The sequence below is a fragment of the Sparus aurata genome, chromosome 17 (genome assembly GCF_900880675.1).
Source record: "Sparus aurata chromosome 17, fSpaAur1.1, whole genome shotgun sequence".
NCBI classification, from domain to species: Eukaryota; Metazoa; Chordata; class Actinopteri; order Spariformes; family Sparidae; genus Sparus; species Sparus aurata.
In genome coordinates this window covers 6,241,084-6,265,748 of record NC_044203.1, presented here as the reverse complement: position 1 = coordinate 6,265,748, position 24,665 = coordinate 6,241,084, and the positions used below count along the sequence as shown (strand labels likewise).

General features: G+C 40.4%; 1 protein-coding gene across 4 annotated transcripts in view; it reads left to right on the top strand.

The window, feature by feature from the left end:
* grik2 (glutamate receptor, ionotropic, kainate 2) overlaps positions 1 to 24,665 on the top strand; it is a 327,295-nt gene that overhangs the window by 78,781 nt on the left and 223,849 nt on the right. For all 4 annotated transcript variants that reach the window (XM_030394698.1, XM_030394701.1, XM_030394700.1 and 1 more), the window contains 2 exons: positions 6,628 to 6,795; positions 13,958 to 14,215. In XM_030394698.1, the coding sequence (XP_030250558.1) occupies positions 6,628 to 6,795; positions 13,958 to 14,215 (426 nt within the window). The remainder of the gene's footprint in view (positions 1 to 6,627; positions 6,796 to 13,957; positions 14,216 to 24,665) is intronic.

The following is a 24,665-nucleotide window of genomic DNA, read 5'->3' as shown; positions in this document are numbered from 1 at the left end:
CTCTTACAATCAGCTGTTCAGCCTTTTTTGGCTGTAGTGCAAACAAACTGCCATCTGTTTATTTTAAACAAACTGGAATCATTAGATTGCAGGAAAAGACACAATAAGCACCAGTTCAGTCATCAGCAGGTTGAGCTCTTCAGTTTGGTCAGAAAACACACATTTTGTAAAAAGGGAAGAAGCCTGGTTTTAGGTTGAGGTGTAACAAGCAAGCAGCGGCTGGAGAAACCTGTCAGCCACAGTTCTTGAATCTCAATATAATGTACAATCTCAATGGATCAGTTAAGTTTGGATACGTAAATTCATGATTGATCCAAGCACACATTAAGTCTTATTTAGTTCTGGGTCATAACATAGCCAAACTAACGTTTAGGAAACACCAGGTAGAACGTAACCCGACAGAGACAGTGAAAGTGATTTGAACCTTTTTAAAGATGGTTCTTTTTTCTTGTACGTATTTTCCCACCATTCCATTGCCTTTATTACATGTTATAGGGAGATGAGAGGAAAGGGAAGTGACAAAGATGCGAAAGATCCAATTTTTAAGATAGTTGATTGTTGAGTGCCAACTCGTCAAAGACTGAGGCTTTGGACTGGTAGGTCAGGTCAGCCAGTAGGGTCATCTACATGGACCTAACTTAACTAAGCCCTGTGCTTATTTTACCTAATCATCCAACCTGTCCTCCTCCCTATACAGACTGTGTTGCTCTTTATTGTAATTCGCCTAATTTGATCCTTCGCTGCCATGATAACTGCTACAGCCACAGGAGGTCATTGTCTTACTTAAAAATTAAACATGGGTCATAATAAGCTGGTTGCTCAGTTGACCTATATATATTTTCTCTGATGAGGACAGGCTAATGAGACGCTCCGTTGGTATGAGCAAATACAATGACCGTAAGCATTTTGTAGATTTGTTCAGGATCAACGATTCAGGACTTGGCAAATGTGTTCACAAACATTTTCTTTTTTCATTTTGTATGTGAATACAAAATGTAGTCGGAGCACGAGGCAGGGTCACATGTACAAAGTTTCATCGTTTATACCAGTAAGAGATGTTGTGACAACAACTTTCTCCACATCTCCAAAGACTAAAAGATCATCTGGGAGATAAAGTGAGTCCATTATTTTGTTATTGTCAGACTTTTATTTTGCAATTTTATGTTGATTTAGATTGCACAGGTTTCATAAATCCGATATGTTTTGCATGTATTGGTCCTTTTTTTCTATTTTTTGTCATGTATGAGTGATTAAATAGAAAGAAAACGTTATGAATATGGGAACAATGGTAAATGAGGCCCAAGGATTGAAAAGAGTCCCAGAAAGAGCTTTGGAATAGAATCATTTTAGATTTCTAAAACAAGTCCACATTCTAACCCCAGGCTCTCTCTCTTTGAGATGAGAACAAGCAACATATCTTCACGTTGGAGAATTTTCTTTCTCTTTCCTTCAATCCTCATCTTACTTATTCTGCTTCATTTCCATATCCCTGTGTCCATGCAGACAAGTGAGCAACTTTCTCATTAGACTCCATGTGTATTCATATTCAAACTTACCTACTTAAACAGTCACCTCTCTAACACTGATTCACCTTCCTGCAGTGATTCATCTCCACATTTACAGGCCAGATTCTTTTCAATGGAACCGTAGAGATTCTCAGCAGGAAAACAGCGCTTCTCGTGTGTGAACGGAGCCATTCCAAATGCTCAGCTTTCCAATTATAGTACATCCCGCTTAACTGATGCTTATTAATTCCTTCAAACTCATTATGGCATGCAAAATAGGGCTCTCCCATGAGATGAATACTAATGAAAGAAGAAACTTCTCGCCAGTGCTGGTGGCATCAGAAGTCTGCTCTGTTTAGATGTTTGCTTTGAGCCCCAGCGCAAAATAAATGCTCCTGGAAAAGAGCATTTCTAAAGAGTCCAATAGTGGGATGACTGTAAGGTAGCATTGATCAGAATCTGTAGTAATCGCTCGTGACAGGAGGCACCTGAAGTACTTGTGCAGTGGTGTGTATGGATTAGGTCTAGACTTGAAGAGGGTCCTACAGTAGAGTGCTTGTAGTTGGAGTAAATAAAGCTCCCCCTGACTGACACTAAGCCAGCAGGGCCAGGCCATAGGGCTAACCCAAACAAAACACTTCAATCTCTCACCGTTGCTCTCCACTGCTCCCCGAGGGCTTGATTGATTGATTCGCTGGCCAATCAGAGTACATTGATCTCAGAACCCGACCTCCCCACCCCCAACTCCCCAGGCCTCCTCTCTGTCCATTCATCTGCTGGCTGTCAGAAGAATTCACTGGAGGGCTGTAGCTGTGGAGACCCGCACTTTTAAACACACTTCTGCTGCTTTCTGAAAATAAACGCTTTACAGTGCCTCGTGTTGTTATTGAATCCTCACTGGATCCATTTGCGTTTGCTTTCAAGAGGTCATTCATGTACAGTTTCATGATATTAAAAGCTCAGTTAGTTTCGGTTCTTAGCATGTGGGTTTTACCTTTTTGTATTTCCTCCACAAACAGTGTTTGAAGTTGGAGTACTTCAAAGGCTTGGATGGACATAAAACTCTTGAGTGGATAATTGTACAAAGTGAGCCACAGGATTTGTAAAAGAACAGGTTTTCCAAATAAAGTCAAAGATACAAACCTATGTATGTAAAAACATAAGGACAGCAGCTTGGTAGAACTCCAACACATGCTAGTAATAGTCAGCTGGGCACTGAGTAAAATTTACACCTCTTCTTTTTAAAGCCTTAATACACAGGTCAAATTGCGACACAAGTCCCGGTGGTGAGAGGAAACACATATCAGCAGGGGATTAGACTTTGATACAACAACAGTGCTCTCCATCGTGTGAAACCTGTCTGTTCACACTCTCTTTACATCGGTTTCTATCACTCTCCCTCTTTACCTTCTTTGCCTTCTCAGTCAGTAGGGTCCTTTTTCTTTTGCAGTTTAGAGCATTCACAATAATTCCAGAAATAAGCTAAAAATAGGCATCCTGACTTGTAATCATAATTTATATTTTCTTTATAGCAAAAGGTAAATCAGGTGACTGTTAATTTCGTGTGATGAAATCAATTCAATTTTTTTTTTTTTAAACTGACAAATATAGAAGTAATTCTCTTCTTACCTCCATCCACTCATTACATGTATTTGTTGTGTGTTGGAACGTACAACCACCAGACACAAATATCCGAATTTGCCATGGATCCTGTTCTACAACGTGTAAAATACTACTGGCATGTAATCATTACTGAATATGATACGAATAAAGAAACAATACGACATGCCCAGCCAAGACGAGATGATCAATGTTAATCAGTTCATTCTGAGATTCTGTAAAAATGTTGGATCCATGTTGTTTTTCCCGACTGTTACACTCTGACTCTAATACAGCTCTGCCTCTGCAATGGTTCAGACTCGTTGCTGTCTGAGAGCCATCTGCCACAGGGACAGTGTCCATATTGGATGAATCTACAACACACTGTTTACTCTCACAACCTTGACCATACTGCAGTTGCCAAATGCAGAAAAAAAAGATTTTTAAGAATGTAGGGAGTGGATGTTTAAAAGAGTTGTCTTTGAATGTAGCTTCAGGGTTTTACAGTATTGTCCAAAGTTGAATTGAAATTGTATTTTTCATTCATGTCTTTATGCTGAGGAATATAATGTTATTGGCAAACGGACATTTGATGTTTTAATATATACTAACAAGTACATTAATTCTTATCGTGAAAAAATACTTACGATGACTTTTCCCACTTCACCTCAACAACATAACTTCACTAACAACTTATCCCAAGAAAAGTATTTACATTAAGTCTAAATTAAATGGAAAAATTAGGTGCCTTAGTCTAAATAGGGCATCAGTTCTGACTTTCATAGTTGAGTCAACACAGGGTCTACAGCATACTGGGCAAACTGGCGCTGCAAAACAGAGGGTCAGCTCTCAGTGGAGCTCCCCCAAACCAGTATAGTATGGGACTGAGGAGTCTCACAGCCTGGAGAAGGAGGCTGCCCTGTAGTCTGGGGGTACAGCAGCAGATACTTCTGTTTTGGTTGTCAGATGGCAGCAGGGTGAACAGACTGTGGCTGGTTGGGTGTCTTTTAGCATCCTTTGGACTCTGAGAAAACATCTCACTTCACCGATGTCACTGATGCTTTTTAGATGGTACAAGTGAAGTTCTGGGCTGTTTAAATCACCATGCCTGTCAGGCAGGGGTTAAAGGGAAGACTATGGAAAGGGGAAGGTGGACCCAAATGCAGTTACACGAGAGGCAAGGATATGGGGAAACAAAAAGCGAGCTTTATTTTAAAGCTGAAGACAAAAAAACGGAAGCAGACAAAACGGGGGCAAGAGGCAAAGTAGCAACCAAAAACAGCAAGGCAAAGTAGCAACTAAAAGGCAAGACAAAGTACAAAGAAAAAGGCAAAGTTCAAATCAAACATGGAAAACTCAAAACCAAAACCTACCATATCGGGACTTGAAGAACATGGACGAGAGCATAGACGTAGACAGGGGCTGACAAGAAACAATGACCAGACAAGGAGTGAAAGGAACACAGAGACTAAATACACAGACACTGATGACAAGACAAGGAACAGGTGAGGTGGACCAACAGGTGAGAGAACGAAGGGGAGGAGCACATGAGGACATGAAAGGAACAAAGCAATAGACAGAGGGAGCCAGAGGGAACATAGGAAAATACACAGGAGAACTTAAAGGACACATGAGGGCATGGAAAAACAAAAGACACAAGACAAGATACAAAGACATGGAAATCAAATACAAGAAACCACAAGACAAAACCAGACAAGAACACAACAAACAGATCTACAGTCATGACAATGCCAGTTTGTGATGTTTCCAGTCAGGATGTTTTCTTTTGCTCTTCTCTGAAAATTACCAAAAATGTTGCTCTGGAGTGAATTATTATATTGTTATTGATGCAGTGTCCACTCATTGTGTAATTATTGACTTTCATTTCTATTCTTAACTGTTTTAATATACCAGCAGAATCTGGCAGCATCACATCACTAAGTAAGAGGTTACAGTGATGTGCAGACTCCTTTGAGTTGTATAAAATATTTTAAAATTAGAAAACGCCACTGCATAACACAGCACTCAGTCTATCAGTTTAATCTCATCAACATCTTCTGTTGTTGCTGTGTGCCAATTCCTGAAGTGGGAACATCTGAGGAGCATGTGAATACAGCATATTTCCCATATACACGTATCATCTCTGCATTGATTGACTGATTTTTTTTGGCCTTGTTATGGCTTCATGTATTCGGACAGCTTGAGATATGATGGAGGATGAGAGAGAGGGGGGATGACATGCAGCAATGGGCCACAGGTCAGACTACAAAACCCTGGGCAACTGCAGTGAGGACGTAGCCTCTGTACATGGGGCACACATCCTACCTACTAAGCTACTGTGGCGCCCCATCTCTGCATTGACTTATTGAAAAGGATTTACATTTCAGTCACAAAACTCAGGATATCCCCCAGAGGTGAAAATTATTTTTTCACTGTGGACTTTTTTGCTGATTTGATTTTCTACATCACAAAAAACGAGATAAAGCAGGTGGTGTGTGTATTGTTTTTTACTCACTTGGTAGATATTCTAACAATCAAGGAATTGATTAGCTATATTTTGTCCAGGGAATAGAAGCTGTGAAACTACTGCTAGTGAGTTAGAAGGAAGTGTCAAACCAGTGTTTAGGCTTTTTGTACGGAGGGTTAGTTGAAATATTTCATCTTGTCAAGATACTTTTTGGTAAATTGTTGTGAAACCGTTGAAGCTAAGTGTTATCAGCCAGTTTCGGCCAAGTCAGCTGTGGCATATAGGCTTGATTGCAGGGCGCAGCTAAGTCTGCTATATGGGCTAGTCACTACAGTGTCAGCTGCAGCATCAGGACAGCCGAACAAAGACTTAGGGAGTCTCTCTGTGGGAGTCTATCGAGGAGGTCAAAGTAACTTACTGTCCACCAGCAATTGTAGCCATGAGTTCTACCCAATCCCAGTCAGGACATAAAACAGGAGAAGATCTCACCGGAGACACATTGCTCGAGGCTGTAACACAGCCAATCTCTGCTATCCAAAATTCTCCACCGGTACTGAACCACTACTAGTTGTACTAGGTGGGGCTACGGAACTGCCAGTCTGCTGTCAAGAAGGCAGAAACCATTTCAGCCTATGTCTCCCTGCAGACTCTCCACTTCCTGGCCCATGGACTGGTGTGCATTTGATGAATCTCCCTCTTGTTTTTAATCATATAGCGACTACAATGAAAGCGTGTAAACTTTGGATAATTTAATGAAGCAATGTGTCTTACATTTTTGGGGGAATCCATCTTATTTGGATACCGATAAGAGTGTTTATTTGGCAAGTTTTCCTTTCCTTTTTTGCCAAATTGATCATCAAAGGTTTTAAGGTATGAGCCAATATTCTCCTGAAAAAGCACGCTCACTCTAATTGAGGTGCTTCTTCCAACTCTAGTGATTAATTTAACTGCAAACCTCTGTGTAGTCATGACTGCTGGCTATTGTGAAGCATCTTCTCCAATTATAACAATTCAAGGATAAATCACTAATAACTATTGTGTCTCTTTCTTTAACAGGGGGGATATTCGAGTCCATTGAAAGTGGCCCATCGGGCGCTGAGGAACTAGCCTTTAAATTTGCTTTAAACACAATCAACAGGAACAGAACCCTACTGCCAAACACCACGCTCACCTACGACATCCAAAGGATAAACATCTATGACAGCTTCGAAGCCTCCAGGAAAGGTATTTATTTTTGTGATTGAAAGATCCACCTCCGGTGTTAGCCTGCTCTTGCCTGCTGTTTGTGTGTAAATTAATGTGTGTGTGTGTGTGTGTGCGTGTGCGTGTGTGTGTGCACATATGCTATGCCATAACTGCTTTGAATTGTAAATGTATTCCCCGTTCAAGGCTTGTGAGCTGCAGTGGCTTAGATTGTGACAATTATAATCAGGCGAGGGAGAAATGGCTGAGCACTTCAAATGTAAACAGAGAGAATTGATTGGTTCCAGGTAATGACTCAGCGGCAGTAATTCAAAGACCTGTTTGGCCCCCAGAGACAGCCAATAAAGTGCTATAATCTATCAGTTTTGTGTGTGCATCAGGCTGACATTTCAAGTCTCTTATCAATTACGGGCCATTATATCCTGTCTCAGTGATTTAGCCAACCCCCCTATATCAAATAAGGTGATTAGAGGGCACAGTTGAGCTAATACAAAGATGCTCAGTTGTTTGTATGTGTTCCGAATGTAATTTCATGAAAGCAAGCTCAAACTGAGTCGCACCTTTTGCTTCATCTTTATCTTTGTGTTGTGAAACTGTGATGTACTACATTCTGTGTAATCAGAACTTATTCCAAAACCATAGACACAAATGTTCCCATTTACTTACAGTAAGCCACAAGAGCATTACTGATGTTGCCCACTGATGCTAGCTGACAACGTCTGGCTTGCAGTCTGCTTTTTCTGAAAATGCATTCTCTCCATTATATTACATATTTGTGCTATCAGATTTTTAGTCTGTAACGTATGTGCATAGCTTCTTGGGGAAGATAACCTGTATCTCAATGAGGCTTTCCTGTTAAAAGGATAATTCATTCATTATTCTATAGTTTCCTGATTGTAAACACATTTCAGGACAGAAAAGTCTTTCTCTTAGTACTTCCTTTCCCTCTCGGTAGCTCTCAGCATCAGGCCTTAATGTTCCTCCTGAAGATAGACATCTTTAAAAATGACTCACAAATAGTAGTTTATTTTTAAAAAGAAGGCTGAGTCATTTCCTTAAAACAGCTGGTCACTGTCATTTGGAGCAAAGTTTGTAGTTAGAAACAGTGCATTTGTTTATTTACACTGGTGGATTAATATTTAGTTGCTAGGTCTAGGGGATTAAATGACCATGTATGGACATGCCATTATATACATTAAATCCTCTGATTTTCCACAACAAGAAAAGATAGAGACCTCATTGGGCTCAACTCACTTTCCAGCCCAGTCACAGGATAAAATGTTGACAGTCAACGCTTCTGCGAATCACTGAACATTTACATTTGTTTGTGTCACAGGCCTATGTAATATGTCATATTACATTTACATGAAATGTTGAAGACCTGACTGTTGTATTTGAAGGTGAAGGGGACAATATGAGTTACAGGCAAGAAGGTTGCAGAGCCAGCAACCACAGTTCAAGGCTGTGTTTCAACATTTGCAAGCATGAGATTGCTTGATATTTTCTTTTTTTTAAGGTTTTTTTAATTGGTTTTTAGTGCACATGCAGCAGTACAGATCATCCCCTACAAATAGACTGTCAAATGTTCTCTTATTTTAGACAAGACATACATGACGCCATTGAGAGTGTGTGAGTAGGGCAGCCCCCTTCCACCTGAGTAAAATTGCCATCGTGCCAAAAGAGAGGTAAGGGACAGAGAATCACACTTTACTTTCAGTAGCCCCTTCCCTTCATTAACACTGACTAGTGCTAAAAGTGGGTTGGGTTCTATAACACAGTCCAGAGTCTCAGAGTGTGTTAGGACACACATTTCTAAAACTGCTCGAGGTTGGGGCAGACAAACACCCACCATGTTTGTAGCGACCAAAACAAGTATTTTAAGCGAAAGTCTTTTCCTAACCATAACCAAGTAATTTTTCTAACACAGACCATAAGTACAACATTGTCACAACATGAAATAGACAATTAAACCTAAAGTTGCAACATTAAGAAATTTAAAGTGCCAACATATCTGTGGTTTGCAAAAATGTACAATGACTACAATTATCCTGGTGCTTGGGAACTTTTTGCAGGTATGCAGTCATCATTGCAGCTTTGACTCCCTTGACTGGGTGTACAGGTCAGCCAAGTCCTCCTCCTGTGGTGCCCATCATGTACTGAGATTGGCTGGTTCCAGTTAAGTTATGTAAACAAACGGACACAGACAGAAACTAAACCACAATACTTCAAGGATGAGGGCCATCAGTCAGTGTCTATCAGTTTCAACAAAATGTTGTGTTCCTAGCAATTAGCCTCTCCTCCTCCTCTACTCTTTGTCTCTTGGTGTGTGGCTCAGACTGGCTCATACTGGGTAAGAACCACCCTCTTGACAACTGGCAACTAATCAACAGAACAAATGACAATCTCTGACAGTGCTCTAGTGAGTATTTGTGGCAGCACGGCGGTGTATGTGGGACTGAGACAAAAAAGCGACAGTTTGTGTGTTCACGGTGATGACGGAACGTGTCATCCGTTGCAAAAGTGTGGCTCATTGATGTTTTTATAGTTTCTGGACAACAATGGAGCTGTCTGCAACATAAGAAGAATATACAAATACTTAGGATGCATTCATTGTTGGTTTGACTGCAAATGGGATATGTTGTCAAAAAGAAAACATGTAAAATATCAGCAGACTTACCTCCACCAAGGCCCAATAGTCCCCTTTATTTCAATCAAGTCTAATCAAATATCTACCTGAATGGAATTCTATCACTATATTAGGGCTGAACGATATATCGTTATCGTATCTATATCTAGATATGAACATTCAAGATATTCATATCGAAAAAGCAACGATATAAACAATATAGATTACCCCCTGCTCGCCCTGCATGTACAGCTCTGGCAGTTACAACAAACATCGTTTTTACGATTTCCCTTGAATGCAACGCTAAGGCCAGCCAATCACAAACCTTATTTCATGCTTGCTTTGGATCAACAGCTGAAGCCAACCAATGACAAACATATGAGGGTGGGAGTGAGGGAGACGGAGACTGAGATGCACACACACACTACTATGGAGCCAGAACGGTGACTTTAAAATTTGGCATCCAAAAAAAAAATTGGCATTGAAAACAAAACCAGTACTGAAAAAAGAAACATTGTCATTGAAACATTTGTATTGAAAACAGTTGTATTGGCATTGAAACAAGTATTGGCACTGAAAAAAGAAAGTAATTCAAATAATTCAAATTCGAAAATCTTATCACTTTATTTTATTTGGATTTTTTTGTATTTTTCAATGACAATCTTCTTATTTTTTCTTCATGTCACTTTTTTTTCAGTGACACTGATTTTCAGTTTCAACTTTCTGTCACTGTTTTGGTGTCGAGAGGGAGGGGCCTGAGGGGAGGGGCAAGTAGAGCGTGGTTTGCATATCATTTGAGAAGGTAATGGCAGCAGCCTGCGGGAAGGCGGGGCTGGACGGTCCAGCCACAATACACCATGTTAGGGCCTGTGTGCCAGTCGTCTCTGGGTAACACAGAGTCCAACTACCTCGCAGACTTTTCTTCAAGCTCTCTCCTGATGTGTCCAAGTCTCTGTGTATCTGGTTCTGTCCCGCAGCTCCTGAGCTCCGGTCTCTATGCGTATGGAGTGTGGTGGTAGTACCGGGGCGCCGAGCACGGAGCATTAGCCATAGTTAGCACAACAGTAGAACAGCCTGTTGCTCCGAGCCGGGGCTGCAGCGCCGACAGCAGCGCTCTGGTCTGCTCCCCGAGCTCTGTAACACCGCACCGCTACCGGAGACCAGAGACCAGAGCTCCACTATAAACTCAGTTCATGTGAATAATATCACTATTCCTACAATGACTCCTTTGAGTTGAAGCAAATCAGTGAATCAGTCAGTGTGCGAGGAAAGTCAGCTGTGATTGTGCTACTGTGGTTCATAGTAAAGTACAACAGACGGCTGTAATCAAGTAACAGACACATATTTTCATAACTGACTGACTTTTCTCCAAGCACTCTCTTTTATTGTCCGGTCTCTGTATGTGTGTACAGCGGTACGGTGACACAGAGCTCGGGGAGCAGACGGAGCGCTACAGTCGGCGCTGCAGCCCCGGCTCGGAGCGACACAGCTGGGGCTAATGCTCGTTAGCTCCGTACTACTACCACACTCCATACGCATATAGATACCAGAGCTCGGGAGCTCCGGTCTCCGGTAGCGGTAGGTGGCACAGAGCTCGGAGAGCAGACCAGAGCGCTGTCGGCGCTGCAGCCCCGGCTCGGAGCAACAGGCTATTCTACTGTTGTGCTAACTGTGGCTAATGCTCCGTGCTCGACGCCCCGGTACTACCACCACACTCCATATGCATATAGAGACCGAAGCTAGGGAGCTCCGGGATAGAACCAGATACACAGAGACTTGACACATCAGGAGAGAGCTTGAAGAAAAGTCCGCGAGGTAGTTGGACTCTGTGTTGCCCAGAGACGCCCGGCACACGGGCCCTAACATGGTGTATTATGGCTGGACCGTCCAGCACCGCCTTCCCGCAGGCTGCTGCCATTACCTTCTCAATTGATATGCAAACCGCGCTCTACTTGCCCCTCCCCTCAGGCCCCTCCCTCTCGACGCCAAAACAGTGACAGAAAGTTGAAACTGAAAATCAGTGACACTGAAAAAAGCTGACATTGTAAAAAAAATCTGTCACTGAAAAAAAAGTGACATGAAGAAAAAATCTGAAGATTGTCATTGAAAAAGACAAAAAAATCCAAATGAAATAAAATGATAAGATTTTCGGATTTGAATTATTTGAATTACTTTCTTTTTTCAGTGCCAATATTTGTTTCAATGCCAATACAACTGTTTTCAATACAAATGTTTCAATGACAATGTTTCTTTTTTCAGTACTGGTTTTGTTTTCAATGCCAATTTTTTTTTTGGATGCCAAATTTTAAAGTCACCGTTCTGGCTCCATACACTACATACTAGTGTTGCCAACTTGGCGACTTTCTAGCTAGTTTAGCGACTTTTCAGACCCTCTTAGCGACTTTATTTCTTAAAAGCGACTAGCGACAAATTTAGCGACTTATTCAGATCATCAGGGGAAAGGCGAGAAATATATTATATTGTAATTCTCCTGCTGCTCAGAGTCATCGCAGTCCATGGCTCCTCAGCAGCAGCGCCGGGCTCTCTGCTCTCCCAAGCGGCTGCTCAGGCGGCAGGCTGGTGTGTGTGTGGGGGCTGGCTGGGGCAGCAGGAGCGGACGCTGCGGCCGCCCGCTCTGAGGATTTGAGACCGTATAGCTGCCGTTTACTCTGTTTTGATCCGTTAATTCTCTGACTTCATAGTCTTTCTAGATTCCACTGGTACTTTACCGGCGATAACCTGAAGCTGCTGAGTCTCGATCTTCACTCTCACTCTTTCTCTCCAGATTAGGATGTCACCGTTCATCTTGTAAAAATGCACATAGTTCGTTTGATCTTCTCCCTCCCTTTACTGTTGTTATTTCATATATATTTGTCTCTGTAGTGAGTTTGTGATTATTTGGTAAAGACTTCTCTATCAACCATTTGTATATGGCTTGACATAATCTCTTAATTTTTCTGAAAAATGCGTGGTTTTCACCGAATTCGTAGTCATATCGTATCGTATCGATATCGAGATATCTGGTGAGAATATCGAGTTATGAAATTTTGTCCATATCGTTCAGCCCTACACTATATACCACCCAAAACTGCTTTAAAGAACAATGGGCCTCATTCACCAATATCTTCTTAAGAATCTTCTTAGATTCTTTCTTAAGTTGTTCTTAAGAGGTTCCTTAAGAAAACCCTACGTCAGATTCACCAACTCGTTCGTAAGCCTCAGAATTGTTTGCAGCTGTGTTCTGACATTGATGAAAGCCGCAGGAGCAACATATATGCCATTGTTTGCAGGCCTTGGATGGAGAAATGCCACGTATAAATAGGGTGGGGGGGTCACTAATTGATGGCATGTTTCCAATTTACTTGATTTATCTTAAATCATTGGCACATTTAATTTATTTTAGAATTTAAATTCTTTGTAAATGACCAAAAATATTAAATGAATAAATAAATGAATAAACATGACAGAATTATCACTGTAATATTGCATTTTATTGAACTACACAAGAGAAGAAAACACAACCATGCCAACATTTTGGCACTGAAATGTGCATAAGAGTACTCCTGAGTGTTCGTAAGATTTGTTCTTGCCTAAGAAAAAATCCTAGATAAGAAAAAATTCATGAATGCCACAATCTTCGTAAAATCTTCATAAGTGGGACTTAAGAACAAATTTGTTCGTAAGAACGGTTCATGAATGAGGCCCAATAATTCTAACCCACCAGAACTAGTATCCACATTCTATCCACATCTCCTTATCCTGATCTGCACCAAAAGTTAACAAGGTCTACTCTGTCCAAAGACCCATCCTCCATTCAAGATTCGTGGCTATCTGGTTCTGTATTTTTTGTGTAATTCTGCTGACAAACCAACTAACCAACATAAACATAACCACTTAGGTGGAGATAATAAATATACGAATCAATGCTACTGACACGCAGTATATCCTTAATCCTGAACTGTAGTATACTGACATTTTTCATTAAGGGGCGTTCAGACCGAACGCGATAGACGCGAATGGAGCGGCAACTCTACATTGAAACCCAATGTAAATGGCGCGATGACATGCGATTCAGGCGCCGGCGCGAATGGAGCGTCTGGCGCGGCTCGAATGAAGCGTCTGAAGCGCTGGAGCGGCTCGAATGAAGCGTCTGGGACGTCTGGAGCGGCGCACCATCCAATCAGCAACGAGTTCAAGCCGACGACGTCACTTCCCTCACGTACGGTTGTTTACGGTCGCTCAGAGCAACGATGGAGGAGAAGCTAATTGTAGCTGTGTGTGGGCACCAGGTGCTGTACGACACCGCAACTCACCGCGTCGTCTTTTTTTCTCAAGCGCGAATGACGCGAATGAAGCGAATGAAGCGAATAGTCCAAAATGATCAAGCAGCGCGATAGAAGCGTCTGAAGCGATTGTATTCGCGTCTGTCGCGTTCGGTCTGAACACCCCATTAAACTTTGTCTACATCAGTTGTGCAAAGTGCATGGACCTTTGGCCATCATGAACATAATGCAGAAAAGGAAGATGGAACTAACTTGAAATATTTTTCCCCTCTAGCTTGTGACCAGCTTTCTCTGGGGGTAGCGGCAATCTTTGGTCCCTCTCACAGTTCCTCCGCCAATGCAGTCCAGTCCATTTGCAACGCCCTGGGCGTGCCACACATCCAGACCAAATGGAAGCATCAGGTATCGGACAACAGAGACGTGTTCTACGTTAGCCTCTACCCAGACTTCTCCTCCCTCAGCCGGGCCATCCTGGACCTGGTCCACTTCTTCAAGTGGAAGACAGTCACTGTGGTTTATGACGACAGCACTGGTAAGACCTGCTTATATAATTCCTCTTCTTTTGTTTAATCCCTGTCTGCTCTATCTTTAGCTGTATACATTTTTATCCCTGAGATATTTTCACATAAAAGATTGCATATTAGGTATATTTCTTTCCTAAATTACTTTGCGTTTTGCTGACTTGAGTTTACACGCATGGATTTATATACTTCACTTTCATATTTAAGTATTTATCTACTGTTCATTCTTATTGTTAATCACTTTAAAATGCGGCTGTCACATGTATGAGCCAAACATGCAGTAAAGATAATCGGGCAGGCTGCAAAAAGATCCAAAAAGCTTTCTTGGTATTTATTATGGATGGTACACTGTTTATTCATAGGGATGCACAGATATGCATCAATTTTCTAAATTTCTGTTTTTGTTGTTATTTATTCTCCCTTTTGTGTAAAGGAAACAAAGAATTCCTATTTATGAAAGAATAACTATTTTAAAGTCATTCAGCCCTTCATTACACTGTGAATGAGCACAAATTAAATCCTATATTTAGAAAACAACATTTAATATAACTGTTAACTTAATGACAGTTTTTCTGTATTCAGCCCTACAAAACATTCTTTTGGAGAAATATAATATACACATTATATACATTAATGTAATTACATTTTTCTGGCTTGCCTTCCTGTTTCTCTCCCCCTGTATATGTCAGCTGTTGACTTTCTTTGTCAGCATTATGTTTTATAAAGTTGCCTAAAAAACACCTTTCATTAAAAACGTTCACCTCTGATTCTGTTTTCCCAGCAGCAGGTAAGCCGCATATAGAGGATGCTTATCAAAACAACCAAACAACTGTGGTATCAAATGACATGGCAGCAACCAGGTGCACTTACAAGCTTCATGAAACAACGGAATAAGTTAGCCTAGATTCAACAGCAGAGGTTGCGTCACAATCAATGTGTTTACCAAAGAGCAGGGGTGTAGGAATGACTTTAACATTGGGGGGGACATATCTAAAACCTGACAGATCCGTTAATGGTTTGAACAGAATTATGTCATAAATTAACTACACTGAAGAATGCTGATCAAAATTTGAATTCAAATTTTCTGAATACATTTTCTTTTCTTAGTTGTATCTTATGCCTCAATGAACAGACACAGATACAGGCAAAGGTTAAGGTAAAAGGTAAAAACAGCATCAAGAATATATAACATATAAACCAACTTGTTTTTTACTCTCAAGTGTGATATCCTTCCACATTTCTACTAAGTAACTGCCATGTGAAGGTAAAGGTAAATGAAAAAGACATTAGAATAGATGTAATTAACTGATAAATATCAATTCCAGTGTAGTTTTCTGTTACAAATAAAAGTTGGACAGCACTGTACAGTCCTGCATTCAATAATTTGCGTGCCGTGTGATTTTTTCAGTGTCAAACATGTGCCATGGCACACAAAAAGTTGAAAAACACTGGCCTAGGCAAAAGAGTAGGGCCCTATGATTTCCGCGATCACGGAATCACGGACGGAATCGCGGAATTGGCCGATTAAAACAATCTACTTTTTAACGCGGAATATCGCGGAATTTGATATAATTTCACTGACATGCTGTTTTCGTGTGGAAGAGGAACGTATGTCTAGGGAAAAATGCACGTTGGGAAGCAAATCTTGGTGGCACAAAAGTCGCCGCGGCCCCCCTCCCCCCAGACTGAGCTCCCCCGTCAAAACAATGCAAGCATGGTGAAGCGGCTGCCCACGGCTCCGTCTTCGTCGGCGAAAAACTGAGAAACTTGACATTTACCCCTCAGTACAGAGCCGAGCAGTTCCCCAACGACTTTTATGTGTCAGATGAACTGTTGTTTTGCAAAGAAGCAGACCGGAGAAATCATACTTAAAGGTGTAATGCGTCAGAGTTAGGCAACTGTCCGATTCATATTATCAGCATATGATACCAGACTGACTGTTAGATGCTGCTAACAGTAGCTGCTGTTAGCTAGCTAGCCCCATTAGCCACAGCCCTCTTAGCTGACTCTGCCTGGGCTGGGAGCTCAGAGGACAGGGGGAGGGTTGATGTTTTCACTGCTAGCTGGTTAGTATGTTATTGACATAACGTTACAAGCATAATTTCTCATTTAGTTGGTCATCTTTGCTAATTTTTAAAAATATTTGCAACTTAAATTTTCATAACAGTTTTGGAATGCAAACATTTTCTGGATCTGCCTGAGAGCTGACCAGGTTTTTTTTCAATGAAACCCATAAAAACACAAAATATACTACTGTATGAAGACATGATGAAGTCAAAATGTTTTTGATGCACTTTACTGTAGTGTACGGTACAGTATTGAGGAAATATGTTTGTCACCTCAATTAATTTAAGGTAATTTCTATTTAATTTGTGTACATTTTAGTCATTTCCATTAAAAACACACTGTTTTTGGTAGTATAATAAGCGTAAAAGTTTAAAAAAATCGTGATTCCCAAAAATTAAAACGGAAAAAACAGAATTCCCAAAAATTAAAATGGAATAAACGGAATTTGGGAAAAAATAAAACGGAATTTGGGAAAAAATAAAACGGATTTTATAGGGCCCTAAAAGAGCCAAAAAATGTTTTCTTTATAAGCCACAAATTGTTTGCAAATTGACTTCTTGTCCAGTAAGTCAAGTTTATCCTGATGGACATGACAGAAAGCAACATGTTGATGTCCATTTTGAGGCATTGTGGACCGGAGCCAAGTTTTGAGCCTGCGGAGGACACTAAAACTTCTCTCTGCCTCAGAGGATGAAACAGGGACTACCAAAAGCAACCTGACCAGGTTTTCCACTTGCCCAAATAGTTTACATACCTCTACAGGCAATCCACGAATGATCCCTGCAGCCTCTGCACTGTTGCTAAATGAGTAGTTCAGGCAAAACATAGAAAGCTGCACTGAAAGTGACCCTCTGTTCAACTTCAACAATAAGGTATAGAAAAATACTGATGGGAAAGCTAGTGCAATATTAAAATCATATTTGTTATAATTTAAATTAAACCTTGTTCACTTCTTATCATGTTCAAACCTTCCTCTCATGATCAACAAACTAAAATCACCTCACCCTTCATAATAGCACCTACCTGTAACTCTGCAGTGCTGGCTCTCCCTGCCTCACCCTCATCACCAGTGTTAGTTTCCAGCTGAACTTCATCTGATCTCTAATATGAAAGCAAGGGACATGAATAAGGTATAGAAAAATACTGATTGGAATGTCAAGAACAAGCAAAAAACACACAGACAGACTAACTCCTTTCTAGGTGTGAGACATGTGTATGTGTAATATAATTATCCTCCTGGACAAAATTATTACCAACTCACATTTCCTTTCTTTCTTTTCTTCCCCATGAGAAAGAAATCACTTAAACTGAGCTGCTGCTGTCTTTTCATCTTAATACTTCCAACCTGTCGCCAGCTGCAGACTCCCGCTTCCTAAACAGTCTGAGCTGTGAGGGAGCGGGCTGGTGACAAGACGCTGTGTGGCGCTTTCAAAATAAAAGCAAGTGAGTAAAAGATTTCAAAATAAAATACTTTTCTCTTACGCGTATAATTTTTGGGTGGAACAAATGCGCCTGTCTCCATTATTGGAGGGGACACGTCCCCCCCGTCCCTCCCAGTTCCTACGCCCTTGCCAAAGAGCATCACTCTCTTTCTGCATTGTCAGTAGATGCAGATTGTCCACAGGCAGATGGCATCGTTTTCTTGGACACATAAATAAAAAAAAGCCCAAATGCATCACTGAATATGCCTGGGAGACTGTTAATATACCTTGGAGTCCTGTCCAAGTAATTGCTAAGTAATGCTAAACACAAAGCACATCTAAGGTTAATTGTGTTACTGATATCATCCTTAGTTGGAAATGATTAACTATGCCAATTTTTTAATATATGTATTCACCTGTTTATATGGATTTTAAGGAACAACATGTATCGTATTAGATGAAGATATTTGATTACTGAGTCTAGTGTCCAGATTGCGTTCCTGGGATTTCTGCACCTATCCATCAGATTTTATAGTTAAATATTAAAATTTTAAAAAATCACAGACGACAACTTAAAACCTTAAATGTAAACATCGTGACATGGTGGTGCAAGAGGAAAAGCCAGGGACCCACCAAAGGTCAGTAGGAACATAATTTCTCAATCCATCCAGATATTTAGTCTCTGGACCAACCATCAGACTGTCAGACTGGCATTTCCACCCCTCGAGTTATGCGAAAAATTGCCTGATTTTAAGGCTAACAGAAAGACCTTTCAAACCCAATTTTTCCTGTAAAAAATGTGCAGCACCATTGTTTTCTGCAAATTATTTTGTGCACATGCATTATTCCAAAATGTAATACTTTATGTTTTCTACATGTGCATGTGTCTTTCAGTATTTTGTATTTTCTCAAGCTAAAGACATTAAATAAAAAATAAACTTTTATAAGCAAAAGTCGGATTTTTGCCCAGGTATAGCGGAGCATTGTTACCATTTGTAGACGTTCCATAATTCATGGAGGTCAGAGAGTTAGTGAGACTGCAGAAGAGATGTATTCCTTGTTACTCAGGACAGCAGCCCTTGTTCAAACCTTGCTATTATTGCAGTCCAGGTCACCAGGCGACAAATAAGCCAGCAGGCTGGGTACATGTACCATATGCCAGGGGTCAGGGCGTGCCAGCCTGAAGACAGGCTGCCAGGCTTCCCAGAGCTCCATCCAACAGTCACACTGGGACTAGATTGGCCTGAATCACAGTGCAGTGTGTGTTCACGGTGTTTAGCATTCAGGACAGCTAAACTCTGCTTTTTTGGAGTCATATGCTAATTGCATGTACTAGATTGTAAACAAGCCAATTTATCAAGGCAATCTGCTAACAGCAATGCAAAATATTGCAGTTCATGAACCTATTCATATTCTTTACACAGTTATCTCTTTGGAGTGCCATCACTGGCTGGAGGCTAGCAGCATACAGCGCGAACAGAGTGGATGAGAGGTCTCCAGTCTATCACAGGGCTACCATACGCAGGCTGATTTTGATCAAATTAAACTCATTTTTGATACAGTTATAGCCATTCAAAGTTTTGTATTCTGGAAACAGCTCCTTTCATACAATAGTCATTTTCTTTGTTATCAGGAGAGTCTGCCCTTTTAAATGGGGAATTCAAACTGATGTCCTCTATTTTGTTGTTGCTCCTTTCATATGCAGACAAAGTCTTTCACAGAGGTTGATCAGGGCCGATTTGGACACTCAAAAGATTTCATCATACCTCTGAAATCATATCTTTATTGATAAAGTCACCCAATAGGCACGAGTTCTTCATGGCCTCACCTAAAACCAAATGCTCAATGTATGGCTGAAAACAGGTCATTGGAAATATTGCAAATGAAGGCTGTAGTAGCATCATAAAAATGTAAGTACACAAAGGCCCCTAGCATAGACAACAAGGTCATCAATTCCTGTAATTTGTTATCCATGGTGGATTAACCTTTAATAGTCAAGGCTGATGATGGTTGATTCTCCTCCGATGTAAGGAACAATGTAAGTTATAAAGCCCAATCAGGAAGCGACTGAGAGCGTCCACCTCATTGTTTTGTAAAGTTTAGATTTTTCAACAATGACAGCAGAGTTTCTAAATATCTTCACCCTGGATGAAGTTTGCAGAAAGGTCTGTTTTCAGATACTTAAAAGGCTGTTTACACTGTTCAAGAGGCCAATGAGCTAGAAAAAGCTATGCTTTATCGATAACGTGTAGGCAAGGCCTCATGCTGCATTCATTTACTCCTCAGATGAGGAAAATCTCCGACTGGAGAGGGCGTTCGTGAATTTTCCTAATCGGAAATACGTTTTTTCTGATTATTCCAACACTACATGAATGCAGTCTTAGACCTCTGCTCAGGTTGAAGCTGGATGAAGCTATGTTGGAATTAGAGCTGCGCAATATATCGTTTGCTTATCGCCATCGCGATGTATATGTGTGCAATAGTCACATCGCAGAGCCTGCGATGTAGGACGCAAATGAATTTATCTAATTTCAAAGGAACTGTGCATGCAGACTCTGCATGCACAGCGATCCACCAATCACATTAGTTCTTATTCAGTGTGCCGAAGCAGACCAGCCCCTGCACATGGAGTGAGTCGCTGGTAACAACATTGAAAAATGAGCAACGTACAAGAGAAAATTGCGAAAACGAAGACTTGGTGCCAAAAAGAAAAGCAACGTCAGTTATCTGGAGTTATTTCGGCTACAAGAAGGATGATGTTGACCAAACAGATATTCTGTGCCACAAGAGAGGTAACACAACTAATTTGCATTTACTTTGGTACCACAGAGCATAGTCCTGCACGGGTCTTTGCAATCCCGCACCCGCCCGCATCCACCTTACTTAAAACTTCATCCGACCCATTTTCTGACAGTCGCACAAATTACATTCCGCACCCGAGCCGACACGCTATAAATTGATACCGACGCCCGACCTGCACCCGAAGGACGGACGCAAGTTTTAAAAAATGAAAGTAAGCTAGCGTGGGGAATGGGAGTTCTGGGAGGGTGCAAGCACGCATGAATGAGCTCATATAATTATCATTTTGAAATGCAGGTATATTTTTGTAGATGTCGCTAATAATCTCCAGGCGTCCGACCCTGTCGTCTAAAACTAAAAACAGATTTGAATCGTTAAATAACCTGTTTATCACTCATTGTTAGTTACTTAATCTAATTATGAAGCTAGAATGTTCCATTTTAAGATGGAGAGCTCAAAAGGTTCAAAGTTTTGTTTATTGTCATTCAATTCACGAATGATAGAACGAAACATGTACTCAGGTCCCAGCACAATAAAAGCAAACAATGAAAGATAACAATGAGAATCTCTCTAAAACACAGACAAGAAGCCATACTCATAACATTGACAATAAGAGATGAGATCAGTGCAGGTTAATTATCCACAAGATAGCAGCAGTGCAGCATAACATAAAGTGCTATTTAGGTCAGCTGATAAAATTCCTGTATTTTTTCACATCGCAATATATATCGCAGGGTTAAAAAAAATCGCAATGTAAGTTTTTTCCAATATTGCACAGCCCTAGTTGGAATTAATGAATACTGCCAACTGAATTAACTTTTAAGCGTTGAACTACCAGCAGATTGTTCACACTGAATTACACGGAAGCAATAGGGGTTCTCTGCATCTCACTACTGAACTGATTACATGTCTTCTCCACACATCCACGTGCAAGCAACCATTAGATGAAACATTTAAATAAACATTATATCTGCCATTCAGTGTAGCCTCATATTTTTTACTATTATTATAGGGCTAAGTAAACATTAGAGCTTATTTTCATTTTACCATACATTTCGTAGAACTGTCAATATTTGAAACCTACACATCTGATTTCTCATGTAAAATATTCTCAGAAGTAACGTTAGTGATGAAATAATTAGTAAAGTTGTAAATAATTGTTGGTGCTTTAACTGCCTCACAGCCTGCCATCAGACAGTCTGAGCAGGCGCAATGCATTCTGTGGTGGCTGAGTATGTGTAAGTAAGTAAGCTCCCACTGCCGGTCTTGGTAGTTCACACGTACACAATATCTGCAAACCGCGCAGTTGAAACACACTACATACTGAATGTCCAACTGCAGACCTAAACAGTCTTCAGAAGAACTCTAATCAAGCATGTGAGAAAAATATTAATATAATTATATGAAAATAATAATTTTCATTTCATGCACTTTGGATAAGAGAAGAGTAGGTGTAGATGAAATAATGACACTTGACTGAACTGTCATGCCTTAAGACTAATTTATGCCTTCTTTAAGTATGAAAGTAGTCAGTCTCAAACAATATAACCAACTGCCCACATACTTCCATGTTGGCATGGATATTAAACAATGCATCCACTAGGGGGCAGCTCAAGAGTTACTAACAAAAAAAAGTAGTGACAGTCAAGGAGGTTGTGATAATGTATTTGTTATTTTGTTAGATTAAAGCAGAGGCAGCCCCATAGACTGTGGTGGTCTTTGAAGCCATAAAATACAATAAGAAATGTGGACGGAGAATACTATTCACAAAAAGTACCAATGAGAGACATAGACAACAAACGATATTTCCAGCTAATGTTCAAACTTTATCAGGTCTTTAGGTCATCAGGCTTGAACTTCCACAATTTCTGGTGGTACTGCTCTGTCTCGTCCACATTCGTAAGCTTGCAGAAAAATACAAGTACAAACACACATAAAATATATGCAGAGTATGGACATAGGGATCTGCCTGTATGTGTTCACAACTCATTTTGAGCATAAATAAGCATTTACTGGGATACTTGAAAATGAAATTGAGGCTATTGTTATTGCTATTTTCTGGTGAAAGCATTTTTATGGAACAGATTTAGCAATATTTGTTCTAAATGCTAAGTGCTGAGTGTTGCACAAGTGTATTTTGAACCTTGAAACCCTGCTCACTTGCCAGTTAAATTGTGCCAACTTAAAGAAAGGGCTAAACAGTCTGTGTTCTCTATGAAACATTTGAATTTGTAAAAGCTACAAGTACACAAGTTTTGCATTCATAGAAAATAATAGAAAGTCTTAATTGTCATTATACTGAATACAATCAAATTGGGTGTGCTGCTGCAGTGTAGTATGGTATACAAATACAAAATAGTATAAAAAAAGTAAAAAAAAAAAAAGTATAAAAGCTCAGAGGAACATAACAGCTACAGTACAGAAACACCTACTGCAGAATAGTAGGTAGAAGTTCTAGAATAAAGCTTGTGATCTGGAATAAGAGAATACATAATAACACAATGCATTATGCAGTAGAATAAGTCAATTTTGCACCGGAAGTTTTGCATTAGGCCCATTTGTGTTAACCTATTGTATAGAGATAGGCTACTTGTGATTTTCATCAATGAATGTAGTAATGTTGAAGAAAGGATTGCGCAGAAAAGGGTTATCACAAGTGGATTCAATCTTATATTGCACAACATGGATTAATATACAGTATTACTGTGTGTAAATATAAAGTTATTGCTCAGCGGAAAGTTAAACAGTCATATGCATGTTAGGGGTCATTCATAACATGAACATATAGACTATGGTTTGTGTGTGTGTGTGTGGGAACGTCTTTGCCCTGCAGGTCTTGTATGCAGCTTTAGGGAGGAATTGATTGTTGCTGATCTCACCACCTCCGTTAATTAAGTTTTAAAGTGGACATAGCTGGTTCACTATGGGGTTAATAGTGGCTTGATTTTCTGTCTTGGTGATGGGAAATGAGATTGTGGCTTGACCTGCAAACAGCTTTACCTTCTCATTGTCACTATTTACACCGGTGACCTGATAGCGAGGACAGATAGTGTCGATAATGGACACTGAGGGCAAACAGAAATCAGATCTGATTGGAGTCCCTGAGGAGTTTCAGGCAAGATTTTATTTCATTGGAATCATTGTTTGCAGGTTCTGTATGAGAAATACTTTTTGTTTGATGCACCAAGCAAAGTCAGTGCAGCAAAACATTTATATTAGTCATATCATTCTCATGGGTTCTCTTCCTGACCCCCCACTGGCTGTTCTAAACCCCCTCTGTTGTTTGAGAATGGGATATAAAAGGGGAAGGAAACAACTTCTCTCTTCTCGCTGTTTCTCCACCAAGCAGCCAGCAAACAAGCAAATCAATAACCATAATGGGACTCCTCTAACGGCTCAACTTTATAATGGCAAAACTGAGATGGCAGCAGCATGTGTTATAGCTCTCCCAGCCAGCCATAACATCCATACAACTACCTGGAACACTGCTGTCGCTACTACTGCAGCTGCTGCTAAGTTTGATTAGGCCATAAGGGAGAACAGGCTACCAATATAAGTCTGGCTAGAAATAACTGATTCTCTCTGCCGTTCACAGTACACAGTCCATACATACCTCAATCGTAAGTAAAAACTGTGCAACGGTGTTCAGTCATGGCTGATGCTCTGTGGTTCAGATTAGTTGATGCTTCAATTTACCACAAAAAAGGCGACACTGGCACAAAGAGTATCAGTTAAATCTACTCTTGACAGTGGCATTTACATTTGTAGACAACTCAGCATTGCAGTGGAGTATCAGTAATTATCAGTCGATCAGTTGATTGGCTTTCAACAAAATAAATGAAACTATTTCATTAATGAATAAATAGCTTCAGTTATTTTTCAATCAAACTTGACAAATATTCTCTCCATGTCAGTTAACTGTATATATTTGAGCTTTGGACTGTAAGTCAAATATAGCAGACACCATTGTGTGAATGACACTTTTTCAGCATTGTTGAACATTTTCTAAAGTAAACAATTTGGCCCGCAAGAAACAAATGTTTAGATCACTAGAATGAACGAATAGTTGCTGCCTCAAACCCAAATGTTAAACATCCCATTCCAAAGCCCCATAGGCTGGCTCCAGGGCAGGGCTGTATATTGAGATCTTTCCCTAGGAGACGCTATTGACGAA